Below are 14,516 nucleotides of genomic sequence, written 5' to 3' on the forward strand. Positions count from 1 at the left end.
ATTGAAAGTGTCTAAATCCACAGAAGAAAGGTGGTAGGCTATCCGGCATGTGCTGGCTGGGCAATAAAATCTTAAAATTGCAAAAATTATATTTCTGGTGATATATAAAAAAAACAAAAAAAATTAGTTTAACATTTTTAGGACTAAGTAAATTAGCGCCTTTAATCATCCCACTTTTTGTATGTGTTATCAGTGAGCAGCAGTCACTGATAACACACAAAAGATTATCTATCAAAACAAGGGATCAGCAGCATTATATTGGATTAGCATTAACCCAGAATTATATCCAGTTAAATGTGAGCACCATAGTAGCCTAGGAAATTTTAACCTCTTAGGACCTGGCGTCCACATATGTGGACATCACATTTTGGGTTATTTAGAATAAAATACTCAATTTTGCTCTACATGGGCCTGATATCCACTTACGAGGACATTATACTGCTTCTGTTGTATCAAACTTTTAAACAAATATCCTCATATGTGGCTCTTATTTTTCTTAAAAATAAGGTAAAAAAAAAATCTGGTAATTCTTTGTTTTTTACATTCATCGGGCCCCAATATGCCCAAATATCAAAGAGAAATTAAAAATGCATGTCGTGAAAGAATTCGGGTCTTAGGAGGTTAAGTACCATAAGTGCTTAACACTTACCAATACCAATCACTAAAGAAAATCACCCAGTAAAGCTGCAGAATATTGTGGCATAATAACACTGAAAAATATATTTTTATCCCAGGATGTTACCTAGGATCGACCTTTCTAACCCGCCCCAAGGACTCTAACTAGGAGTTCTCCAGTGATGCTTGGTTGAGTCCTGTTTACTCTTGGGCTGCACACTGGCAGCCGCTAGCAACTCCTTCGCATGTGCTACCATAGCCTGGTTATGCTCAGTGTATTTTCGCCTTAAGTGGAAAACAAGTTTGTCGTTTCCACCTGTAGTGGGAACATCTTTCTTTCATATTTTGCAAAGTATTGTGCTTTGTTGGAGGTTGTTGAAGTAACTCGCTTTTTAGGTACTAAGTCGTCATTGAAGACTTCTTGCAGCTCTTGATCTTAGACTTGCCTGTGCTAGTCTCGCTGCTTGCACTTAGGGATGTAAATGCATGGCAAAATATTGCTATATGACATTTTTATATCTGGTATTATCATGGGCAACATGATATAGCACAATTATACAATGAGAAACCTCGTAACCAACCCTTTAAAGTACCCTAAGAAGCCTGTGCATAAATTTACTTTGGAGAGTTGGTGCCATTATAAAGGACAGACAGTATGTAAAAATATACATATTACTGCATTACTGCAAGTATTGTGTCATACCACCTTCACTGTATTATCACATTTCCTGAAAAGACACTGTTCAAACATTCTGTAAAGGTAGTTGTTGTATATCTGTCACTTTTTAAATGTCTCTCTAAAAGGTTGTTCCATACATCTTTAAGAAATCATCTAAGTTGTTGTTATGGCTAAATGTTTTGTCAGATCTCCACGTCTGAACAGTACGTGTCTTTGTCTGCTTGCATTTACATTTTCAGTGTGAAATGAGAGTGAGGAAAAAGATAATAACATACCAAACAAGATATGCTACAGTTTAGAGTATACTAAAACACACAACAGGCAAAACTGCTTTTTGTTGTGCTACTCACTATACTAACAGTAAAAGTCATTTACATAGAAATGACAACAATCCTTTTCATCCACATGAGATCCAATCTATCTTTATTTTGAGAGTGTAATAAAATTCAAATTTAGAAAAGAGGACAGTCAAGCAAAGAAGTGAGGAAAACAAATGTAACAAACATTTGTTGTAACAAAGAATGAAGAGTTTAACAAGGATAAAAGCAAACTAATACATTTGAATGACTTCAAACGCATCAAAATATGGTCAGGTGCGTACCTTTGAGTCTCTTGAGCCTGACTTGGCTAGGTAGATGGTACTTCTTTGACAGCTTTTATCCAAACATGCAGGAAGGAGATGGTCCTGGTAGCCATCGCCATCTGCCAGAAACATACACAAAACGTTAAATCACAAAGCAACAAATTCTGATTGAACACAGGGTTATTGTGATGCTTTACTTTCTAAAGCTGTGCTATTTTCATATTTTTATTCCATTACAATGTCTCACTTTTTTTTCTCATGTAGAAGATGGATCACAGGAGCACCTGCTTGTTTTTCACAAGCAAACACAAATCTAAGCAGCACTTGTCTCTTTGATGCCTTTTAACAATGTCAGTAGAGTTGAGTATCATTTTCTCAACTGATTTTCATTGCTATTAATTATTCTAATCATGATGCCATGCAGGGTTCTGATGTACAAACAAGGACAGAGCCTCCAAAATCTAAACAACAGTTTTTCAAAGCACAAAACACTTGAGTGCACCAGGTATGGCTTTGCCGCACAAACTAAGTTAAAATAGCCCAAAAAAAACCCTTATTAAACCATGCTGACTGAATCTTAAATGTTTCAACACATTTGCATCAGCAAGGATAGACAAAACTATGGGCACTAATAGAACTTCTTATAATGTTTTTGTTGCTTTTGTTATAAGTCGTCTGTCATTTGTTGAGTAACATGAGACTGTTACTCAAAATCTGTTAGCAACAAATACTGAGAGGATTTCATTGATTGATGACACCATGGCCATTATTAGCTGTGCTTTTAAATTTGATTCTTCATCAGTTCTCTCATTGATTCTTGATCAATTTACTATGTGAAAAAAAAGGCCAAAGTGCCAAAGCAGCTTTTTGGCGTCAATGAAAACAGCATAGAAGATGACTAGCAAAAAGCCTCCATATGACTCAGGTGTGAAATGACTCGAATAAGTTTGATTTCATTGCTGCTCAATGCGGCATCTATCAAGGGAAATGTTAAGCTTGTATGTATTGAATTTTGATGAACTGGAAAATATCCTGTTCCTCAAATTCTAATATGAGTTTGTAAAAAAATGACACAGAATTGTGTTATTGTCCAGTTCCTTACAAATATCGAAGTAAAGTCACATTCCTTTGACTTGCACGAGTTTAGGACCTTTTCTCCTATTGCGGATATTTTGACTTGCCAAAGCACAGGGATCACAGGTGCGCTCAATAAAAATAATCAGCACTGAATTCCAATTGAGTATTAAATCTTCAGAGCCTTGCAATGATACAGGCATGCTTGCTGAATTATTAAGAGGAGATTTAGTAAATTAAGTGAAGCCATCATCACCTTCGCTACTTACACCTGTGTTCTTCTTGTTGTAACAAGAAATCTTCCATAACTAAACAATTTACTTTGGCTTAAAAGCACACATCAAAACACTAGAAAGACACAAATAACAAAAGGTTTGAATATCAAGTAAATGGTTTGTTGCACAGCTTCTAACATTTTGCTGGGCCAGTTCATAAAAACACACCACTTGCTCTGTGTTCATGGGTTGGCATGTATTGACACCAGACATAAAGTGGTGAAACTGCTTCCAGCCTTCTCATCGCATGGTTTATCTGAATTTGTTTCAACAGGACAGAGCAACACTCCCAGACAGATGCTGTGCCATGTGGAAGGAGAAAACTGAATGACATTGATGATGAATGACAGTACAAAGCAGGGGAGGAGAAGAAGCTGAACATGTCTGTCAGGGGCAACTGAGCAAGTGACAGAGAGGGGGGAAAAATGAGTCAGATAATTAGATGCACTACAAAACAGAACAAGTCTAAAGGTCATTAAAGCCAAGTTTTCTTTAAATAATGCACAAAATATCAAAACATTTCCTGCTGTGATGCAAACACACACTCAATTTTATTTATATAGCGCCAAACCACAACAGCAGTTGTATCAAAGTGCTTTAAATTGTGAATAGTAAAGGTAGATGTATTTATTTCTTATAATTTTTAATACTGATGGCTGATAAAATTTCAACAAAATAAACATTAAAAAAGGTGGAGTTTTTTTACACTTTTAAAATATAGCTTATTTCCAGATTTTAAAATTGGCTTCTGAGTAGGCAATGATACATTTCTTTTCTTTTCTGTCTTATTTAAACTTTAATATTCATGAAATATTACAGTTTCAGACTACCAGAGGCTTAAGTATCATCATCTTTTGCAGCCTTGGTGAGAATGTTTGCTTATGTTTTACTTCTCCCATCGCAGCCAACACACTCAGGACCTTCTGTTGACGTAAGACCGTGGTACCATGTGACAGAGAGATACAGGAAAGTATTCTTTAATGCATAATCCCAGTTCCATGCAGTCTCTGGAGAAGATGTGGAGTTGGAGAGGTGTAGGCATTTGAAAGACGGGCAGGTCCTATCACATAGAATGAATTGTAGGAGGCCAGTATTTTGGGAACGTGACCGCTATTTGTTAATAAATGTCGGTATATGCTAGTCATTACTGCATCCCCCAATGTTGGAGAACACAATTCCAGCAACTCTAGCTCAGTTAGCACACAACCAAGCAGAAGCTGCAAATATTGACATAAAAATAATACAATGTTTTATTAGGTGGAAAGCAAAAACATGGTTTTAGGTGTGGGCAATGCTTCTGATTTATGTCATCACTGTGGGTGTAATAGAAACAAAGTGAAATGCAGAAAATGAACGCATTTGGACATTTCTGCAGTGTGGGATGTCGAGAGGCTGTAGGGAAAGAAACAGGAAAAAAAGAGACTGTGAGAGAAAATGAGTGCAAATTTAGTCCTACAGAGGATGTCACTCGCCACTCTGCCTCTGATGCTTACTGTCAGTTCTGCTATACACACAAACACACCCCAACATTAGCTCCCTCTGTCCCACCTGCCCTCTCCTCATTGAATACCTTCTTTCATCTATCTACCCATCTGTCTCTTTTATTTATGTTATGCTCTCCTTCACCCGTCCCCTCTTGCCCTCCTCCTCTTCTAGCTCACATGATATTCCTTCCTCAGTCTCAAAAGTTTCTTTTCCTCAGTCTGTCTTTCCTCTTTATTCAACCTCATTCTCTCCTTCACTCTTCCCTACCTACCTCCCTCCCTCCCGCTTTTCATCTCCCGCTACCACTGATGATGCATGTTGTGATGTAGATTGGATGAGAGAGTCGCAGAGGGAGGAAACTGCAGGTATGGATTGAAATGGAGAAGGCAGTGAGGAGAGGGGAAGTCTGGAAAGGGTTGGTCAGAGAAGGAGGCGAAACAGAGCTAAATAGCTAGAGAGAAAGAGAAAAAGGAGAGGATATACAAAGACTGATGGTATCCACTGTGACCTGATAGGATTCATAGCACACACACACAAAACAGCAGCAATAACTATGCAAATCATAATATGCATCTGCACAATAATTCAACAAGAGTCCTTGAGTCATTGTCCTGTGTATATGTTTGGCAAGTATCTGCATGCTATGCTGTATATGCTAGGAGTCTATAGGAAAATGGCCCTAGGCTTCCTTGCTTTATGACCTCAACAAATTTTTGGGCTTAATCACTAGTCATAAAGCACAGGTGTCGAACTCCAGGCCTCAAGGGCCGGTGTCCTGCAGGTTTTAGATGTGTCCTTGATCAAACACAGCTGATTAAAATGTCTAAATGACCTCCCCAACATGTCTTGAAGTTCTCCAGATGCCTGGTAATGAACTAATCATTTGATTCAGGTGTGTTGACCAAGGGTAATATCTAAAACCTGCAGGACACCGGCCCTTGAGGCCTGGAGTTCGACACCTCTGTCATAAAGAATACCGAATTCAATTCCCTCATTAGGTTAGAAAGGTAGACGAACCAGAGTATATTAGATTAGGTATTGGATGACTGGATAACAGCTTGTGACTAACAAGTTATCAGTCAATGAGAAGCAGTGTCAGTTTCAGTGTGATTCCCCTGCATTCAAGATGGATGGCTTTAAAATCTAAGACACCAATAGCATAAGTGCCCAGCTTGAGGCATCGGGATTTCAGTCTTTGATCATGACACTGTAAGCACATGCACGCATCGTGATAAAACAGGGCCATATAAGATGAAAATTATATCTGACAGGTCTATAGAGATCTCCCAAACAAGATAAATGTAAACTGTGACTTATCTTTTCTTATTATTGTGTGATTCACTTTGACTGAGGGATAATCACGCTGTAAGCTTTGAAGCTATTGTTTTGATATTTTAGTTGCTTTAGGGAACTGATGCCAAATGTTGCCAACTGGCATCTTGACTGGCTAATACCAGTCCCTGTCTGCCATTTACCCATGGATCTATATACAATCATCATTAAACCCATTGAAAATAGTGAGGGAGAAAACAAAACAGAACAAAACACATCTTCAGGAGGTTCTGAAGCTACCTGTGTTTGTTTTATTATTATTTTAATAAATCAGCACTGCTACTTTTTACCTCATGACTCATGTAGTAAGTCTGTGTTATGTCTATTACTGTGGATATAAGGGATGGAAAACTAACTAAACTCTTATACAGAAAGCACATACACAACACTAAGAACATGTGCAACACAATCTAAAATTAATTCAAAAATTAAGTGCTAATTAGTGTGTAGATTGTTGTGGGTGAGTTCTTCTAATTGAGAGTGCCACTTTTTCATAATTACTGTGCAGCAGACACTGGAATAAGAAAGAAGAACTCTTGGGCTTCTACCTTCAATGAAGGACACTTTTGTGAGATATACTTTGTAATTTGCATCAAATTGCATATTAAAATGTGCAAATGAATATCTGAACTTGGAAACCGTAAACCCAGGAGAATAAATCTTTTGCATTTGCATTGGAATATCTCTAAATGCAAGGGATGTCACTAAATGGTGCCTGATTAGGAGATTTTATTTTTCCAATTGCCACATTTTCACTTCATTAACATGGTCTGGAGGGATGTCTTTCACATAAACATAGATGCATAATGTTAAGCAATATTGCTTATACAACCCACTCTGATCCTGACTAGCCCAGCAGCACTTCACTACCTCTGTTTTACAGGTATATCCACTTCTCCTGGAGTCTGAGACAAAAGGAAAGTGATGGAGAATTTGAGACTGAAAAAGCAAAGCGAGTGCGATGGCAGAGTAGACTGGCTGAAAACAAGACAAGACTGCCAGTAAAAGAAAGAAAAAGCACACAGACACAAAAAAGGGGGGGGGGGGGGGGGGACTGTGAAAGGTATGCAGTGGTTGAAGAGAGAATGAGGCAGAAAAGAGGGAGCAGGCCAGAGGTTGGATGTAGCACAATATAATAAGATGAGTGGAGAAGAAAATGCCTGGGGGGAGAGCGGAGTGAAATAGGCTGTTAACATACCGACTTACCTGCACGCACACACACACACATACACGTTGTTGAGCACACGCATGCACACACAGCATGATGACAGCTTTTCCAATTTTAAATATCACTTCCAAACACATTCCCGTCTCGCTGTCTGAAATATCTCCTATCCTAGTGAGCTGCTGGTCGCTGAGCCGCCTCCCTACATCCTACCTGCGCTGACGCGAGCTGACACACTCGGTTGTGGGACTTCGTTGTGCTTTACCTAATGATGAATTATGCATTGGCCGCTGTCACTTTGAAAAATGCAATTACCTCAGTGATAAGGCAGATGGGCCTGTTTTGTCTGGCATATGCTGTGCATCTATTAAGAGTGTACTGCTGGAAAATGAACTGCAAGCACACAAACATGGATGTGTGAACAGATTCCCGTACGCTTTCATGAACAATCGCATACACATGCACATAAACAAGTGCACGCACGATTCAAGTTTAGCCAATGTATGCTGTCTGGGCATGCTGCTCAGACACTTGGATTCAAATTTTTCGCTCCTGTTTGGTATTTACAAGTGTGCATCATTTTGCCCGTGTGAGTTGAGTGGTTGAAGGCAGTGCCGTTTCTGATGGGACAAAGACGTATTATTTGGTTCCAGTTTCTTTCACTTTTAAATTACTGACACACGTATTTTCACAAGACTATTACTTAACCTTAAATCTCTGCCCACACCCAGAGGTGATGGTGTAGGCCAGAAAGGTTCCAGTCAATAAAGCGAAGATTTGTGACTTTTGAAAGTAAAAAAATGTGTTCTGGTCAGAAGCCAAACTCTAAAGCAAGGGAAAGAATCTTAAGCACAAAGCTGAGTTTTGCTAGAGTGAGCTGAAGAAAATAAACTTTAAATCAAATTAAAAAGCCAAAATTGGGGCATTTCTAAACAAATCTCAGACTCAGATTTTTTGGATGCATGTACTATAGATAAGGGAAAATGACTTGAATGTGCAAAGAGGGAAATTATGAGCCATTGTATTTTTTTCCTTATGCATTTTCAGTCACAGCGGACACTTAACCCTTCGGTGATGATCCTTTGGTGACAAGACACTAGAATAATTTGCCATTTGAGAACAGGTTACCTCATGACAAAGATGCAGTAAAGCACGTACTCACCAGTAACAGAACTTTCCAGCCACCAAACACAATGCAGTAATGATAAGAATTAATTGTCTTTTCTTTTTCTTTTTTTATTACTGTTGCTATTGTTATGATAAAATATTTAATATTTTTAATAAAAAAAGAAATTTTAAGAAACAGAAAATGACAGAAACATGTAGAGAACAGACAGGACAGCAGACACAGATGTAAATCTATGGGGGAAAATCTGGTGGAAGACAGAAAACCAGAGGTAGAAGGGTAGAGTGAGAATTGACATTGTGATGTGTGATGGAAATAATTCCCACTCCAAATCACAGAGGGATGCAATGCTGCTCTATTTCATTCTCTCCTCTCTCCTATTGCTTTTATTATCCTCCCTGCCATCTTTCCTCCTCCGTCTGCAGATCATCTACCTTGGCTCTTTTTCTATATTTCACCCTTTTTTCCACCTCACTTCATGCCACCTTTGAAATGTGCCATTTGCCCTCACTCTTTCCTTTTCCACTTTCTCATGCATTTAAGTTTTTAAGGTAAATTCACAAGGTGCTCATTAATTAACCTAAGCGGAAGCTGGTCAGAGAGACTCACAGGAGGGCCGCACACAGAGAAACAAACGCTGTAAAATAAGATTGACAAAGTGAGACTGGATGGCAGAAACAGACTGGATCAGGTACGTAAATCTCAGCAGGTAGATAAAGAAAAACCATTGGAGCACACACAAAAATGGGACTTACATGACTTTGGCAATTTGTATAAATAACAAAGATGAAGTAGAAGAGGATTTATGTCAATACTGTCATCACTCAAGCTGCATCTATTTGTAGAATTTACAGGTAAGAACTATGTTTTCTTCAAGCTGAAATAAATCAATTTTGGACATTTGGCACTAAAATATAATACGTCTTCTTTCAGGTTTGTGGTTATTTTTGTCAAATACAATCTCCTCTGAATTATACTGCGTTCACTCTCAGTGGCACAGAGCATCTCTCTTTGTATCAGTGTCTTTTGCATCTCAGAGCCCAGAGACAAAACCATAGGTTATAATGAGGAATGCCTTTTGAGCTAACATCACCTTATACAGCATGACTGATGGAACCTGAACTAAATGTAACAATTTATTCAGTTATTTCTTTTAAACACCATTGCTTCATATATTGTAAAACTAATCATAACCACTAAAGTAAAATGAACAGAGTAAAGTGATGCTTATAAGAACACTCAACAAAATAACTAAACGGATTAAAAGACAGAAAAAGGGTGATAGCTGGTCTTCCACTAGTGTAACAATCTGTGACACCCAAAGCTGTTTAGATGAAGAACAGACGGCGATGTAAGAAAACAAGAGCAGAAAATTAGTAAGCCGTAGATAGGAGATACGGAGTAGATCAAGAGAAATAAAGAAAGACACTGACAGCTGAAGAGGGGCTAAGTGAAGCAAGACAAACCAGGACAATTAAAAAAAATCCCTCTGTATTCTGAAGGCATCTTTTTGCCTGGACTTGGCAGATTATTAGAAGCGTGACCCTTAAAGGCTTCTCTCCACCAGTTAACAAGAACAAGATGTGGAAGTGTGCATTTCCAAACTGAAGGAGAAATTATGATTTTTTTTAAAAAAGGAAAAAAAATTATGTCAAGATAAGCTATTAAAAAAAACTTCTGAGATAATAAATTCAACACGCGCGCAGATTCCCTCAACACAAAGACACCCACATGCAGCCACAGCATATAGGTCATTTTCCCTTTGGCTCATACAATATTGCCAATTTTGGCACAGGGAGTTTGTTCACTAAATATTTGATGGACACCCTTTTGCTGCAGTGAGATTAACACATTAATCTTGCCAATAAGGATGTGTTTATCAGTGTGAAGCCCTTCGTGCATGTGTTTGTGTTCATGTGCATGAGTACCGCACAAGCCCAAAAGTTAATTAAAAATGCATTGAACATTACACAGCTAATAGCAGAACATAACTCAAACTAAGTGATAAGGTTACATAGATTAAAAAAAAAAAAAGATAAACAGAAAAACAAAACTAAAGCTAAAAGCCAAAGAGCCACAAACTAAGAGATACTACATGCGTGAGATTTTAAATGTACTCTTTAGCATACTTGTAATTTAATTTTCATACAAATATCTATAGCGCTATCCTGCCAACTTACTTAATATTCACTGCCTGGCTCACAGAAGAGGGTGCATTTGATTGTTTTGAATAAATACAGCAGAAGAAATGTGTTGTCAGCATGAAGCAGCAGACATAAAATCTAAGGAAGAAGAGACCTTACATGAATGAGCACACTGCATCGTTTGCCCTGAAGACATCAAGTGGCCCCCATCTTGAAGCTCCTCAATTACGAGGGATGCGTTTGATTTCTTCCTCTCTTATGCATAATCTAACTCGCCTTTCTCAAAGACCACTACAGCAAGAAAGAATGTGATGATGGATGCGTAGTGATCTCTGAGAAGTGCAGTTCCCATGATTGGGAAAAAACACGAAGAAGAAAAAGTCTGAACTGAAGCCAGAGTATGCTACGGGGATAGCATCTAACAATACAAGATGATTCTAATATAAAAGGGGAAAAAAGATTTAGTAGAGGTGGTTCAGCATCTTCTCAGGATGCCTCCTGGGCATCTCCCTTTGGAGATTTTTTGGGTATGCCCAGTGGGGAGAGACCGCAGGCTAAACTCGCTGGAGAGATTATAATCCTCATCTGATCTGGGAATGCCTCAGGATCCCCCAGAAGGAGCTCGGAAAGTTGCTCGGGAGAATGATATCTGGACTACCATGCTTAGTTTGCTGCCACCATGACTTTGTGGAATCAGAAGGTTACAGATGGATGGAGAAAAACCAAACCCTACATATACATGAAAAAATAATATCTCTCTACTGCCTCTGACAAAACCCTCTTGAACTTTTGGCTGAAATTTCATAAAGTTCTGCAATGTATTTATTAGCTGGTCTCAGGTCGTGTAGGTTATTCTATCCACTCCTGTTATGCATCTTACAATAAAGAAACACAACCTTCTCTTTAAACTCTTACACTGAAATGAATTCACTTTTTTTTTAATCCAGTAAAACCAGCTTCCTGGTCATTTTTTTATTTTAATGGTTTACAATTTGCAGTAAAAATATGTAAGTTCAGCTATGGAATTTCTTGCAGAGGTTAAACCAGCAACATTTTCAACTGTGGCGTCAATTTTACATAAGCCACAAACCACTCTGTTCAAACAGATACTATGTCAATAGCGTCTTACAGTTCCTATATGCTTATCCTTTTCATTGCTAATGAAACTATCACAACTAATTATTGTTAGTATGAGCAGTAAACTGGTCAGTTAGCCAATTTTCTGAAAACATTCTGCAACCATAGTAGTTTCATGGTAATTTAAGTTATTTTAACAAGTATAATAATGAGAATAATAATAACAAGAAGAAGAATCATAAAAAAAAAATAACTACATGGCATCTGTCAAAAACAAAGTGACTTAGAGATGTAAGCAACAGAAAGAGAGAAAGAAAATAATTATTGCATTATATAAAGTAGTATAATCTCATATAAAAGTAAGCGCAATCCTGAAATACTCACTTGTAAAGTTAAAATAAAAATCAGTCTAGAATCTTTTTTCATAATGGAGTCCAGAGGATCAGTCTACCATGGTTTCAGTTCAAGAAATTATTAACAGAGTTGTGTAGGAGGATCTCCTGCTGCTTGCAGGTTCAAAATAGATTGGCACATTGGAGTGAGTGAGTTAGTGTTATTGGAGTCAAATCAAAATCAATTTGAGATTCATCCAAACAAAACTCCATGCTTCAAGAGAATCTGACATTGAGACAGAGTATATAATGAGCCAAGGACCGAAACACTTCACAAGTGTTAAATTACAGTTACTGGTGCTCAAATAATCCCACACTAATGTTAAGACTAAACAATATTTAAGATGTTCAGTTCGATCAGATGTTTCTATATCAGTTTTGTAGTATTGCTTCCAAATGAGCCAGCTTGATAACTTTGACTCTTCTCTATTTGAGCAATCATTCACATACTGTAATACCCAGACTACAGAGCGCACCTGATTAAAAGCCGCATGCTCTAATTTTAGAAAGAAAATCAATTTTGTACTTGTACAGGCCGCACCGGATTTTAAGCCGTATGCATTTCACTTGTAATCTGAGATATTTACACAGAAATATTACACATGAGGATTTTTAACGTTTAATTTAATCCGTAAGGTAACATAAACATGGTAACATAAACATACAAAAATACATACTGCAAATGCTTTTTTTCCGCAAACAGCGCCTGTAACACGGCTACCTTTAAATATACGTATGTATCAGTAACACACAAATTACGTTGCTTATGTTTTTTTTACGGAACAGTGCACAAACAACATTACAATGTCTCTTAACAACCGGTAAAAATATATACCGTATATATACTACTTATCAATTTTATTGGTCTACTGTTACCAGGCAAAATGTTTTTGGCCGCATGAAAAAAAAAATGCATTAGCTGCACGTCAGTATAAGCCGCAGTGTTCAGTGTGGGAAAAAAGTAGCGGCTTATGACCCGAAAACTACGGTGCTTTCCCTTTCATTTTACTTTGTACATCATCAGACTGGTAAATGAAACGGTTACTTACTTTTAAAAACAAGCACAAGAAGGCACCAAAAGACAATGCTGCCCTAACTGAGGTGACAGCACTGTCAAGATGACCAGCCAACTTTGTGGCATGCAGGCTGCAGCCTGGAGATTAGCGAGCCAGCAGAGATTTGCAGCGGATAAATGTAAAGCTCATCTGAACAATGAATAGCGCTGGCCAAGATTGTTTGAAGGGATAAGATGTCCACAAAAATCTGGCTATGGGATTATGAGTGTGTATAATAGAGTTTTATATTGTAGTGTGTGCCTGCCACTGTGCATGGATGAGATTAGCCTGCCAGTTAAGGAATGAGCATATCTGGGCTGTAAGTATTTGGAAACAGACAGTGAAACTGTCAAACCTCAAAACACAACATAGTCCTGTTTGATAGCCTTTGAAGCATCAATGCAGAAAGAGCTTTCAGGACTTCAGGAGGAAAGGAAGGGATGTAACAGACACACACCAGGACAAATTTCAGTACAATCCAGCCTCGTCCACACAGTGACTAAATGTTGGGAACTTTTATGCACCTTGACTGCACATATTGTCATTACACATTGTCTTCTTCGATTTTTGTTTTGCTCCATTTTGGCTCTGTTCATATGGCCCTGCTACTGAAAGTATATCCCAGTGCTAGGTTTCAAACCGATAACTGTATCACATTTACACAAAAACACAGCAAACAAGCAAATGAAAAATCTTTATAATTCTCACCAAAGTCCACAAAGGAAGACTGCCCAATAATTGTGGTTTCGTTTGGCTTTGACATGACGTCAGTCTTGGTGAAGTTCCCGTCCTGATAGATGACAAATGGACAGAAAAAACATAAAGAACAACTCAAATGTTTAGTCAGAGATCCAGCAATAAAAGACAAGTCCAGTTTACACCTCGCGTGTACCATAAAAAGCTGTAATGTTTCTGGAAAGCAAAAAGTAAAAAGCTTGCTCTTGTTCATGCACTCAGTAAAATTTCAAAATATATGCATAACGCTTATCAAGCAAAAACTTCGTTTTAATCTTATTAGAAATGTTTGATTAAATGAAACAAAAACAAGATAAAAACACGATTGGTTTACAAATTCTTGAATTACAGGCCAAAATATGCTTCGTGGAATAACTGAAAATTTTTAAATAGTTAGCATTCAAAACCAGTGTTTTTGTAAGATTTTATTATTATTATTATTTATTTATGTATTTATTTTTAAATCATTGCATTTAGCAGAAAAGAAGACAAACCACATTCATGATGAGTTCAACTAATATACGGTAAAGCAACCGGCAATTGTCTCCATTCTGGATTATTTAATATTTATGTATTACATTTTAATTTTAAATACTACAGCAAAATGCCACTTTTTATATTAATATTTCATCCGTTGAAGATAAGCCCCCCACCCCAGAGAGTAATTGTTCATTTTAATATGACACTGCACCTTATTGCATTTTACATTGCTGGTTTGTGGATTTAGAGAAAACAGTGGCTGTGAGAGTTCTGAAATTTAGCAAACCTATTGGGTAAGT

At 37.6% G+C, this 14,516-nt stretch overlaps 1 protein-coding gene across 1 annotated transcript in view; it reads right to left on the reverse strand.

Moving 5' to 3' along the window:
• Positions 1–14,516, reverse strand: part of itfg1 (integrin alpha FG-GAP repeat containing 1) — a 156,633-nt gene that overhangs the window by 103,810 nt on the left and 38,307 nt on the right. Inside the window, exons 8-9 of the mRNA XM_026175418.2 lie at positions 13,711–13,792; positions 1,896–1,996 (exon numbers count right to left, since the gene is read on the reverse strand). Coding sequence (XP_026031203.1) covers positions 1,896–1,996; positions 13,711–13,792 — 183 coding nt within the window. The remainder of the gene's footprint in view (positions 1–1,895; positions 1,997–13,710; positions 13,793–14,516) is intronic.

This window comes from Astatotilapia calliptera, chromosome 1, assembly GCF_964374335.1.
Source record: "Astatotilapia calliptera chromosome 1, fAstCal68.1, whole genome shotgun sequence".
In the NCBI taxonomy this organism is placed as follows: Eukaryota; Metazoa; Chordata; class Actinopteri; order Cichliformes; family Cichlidae; genus Astatotilapia; species Astatotilapia calliptera.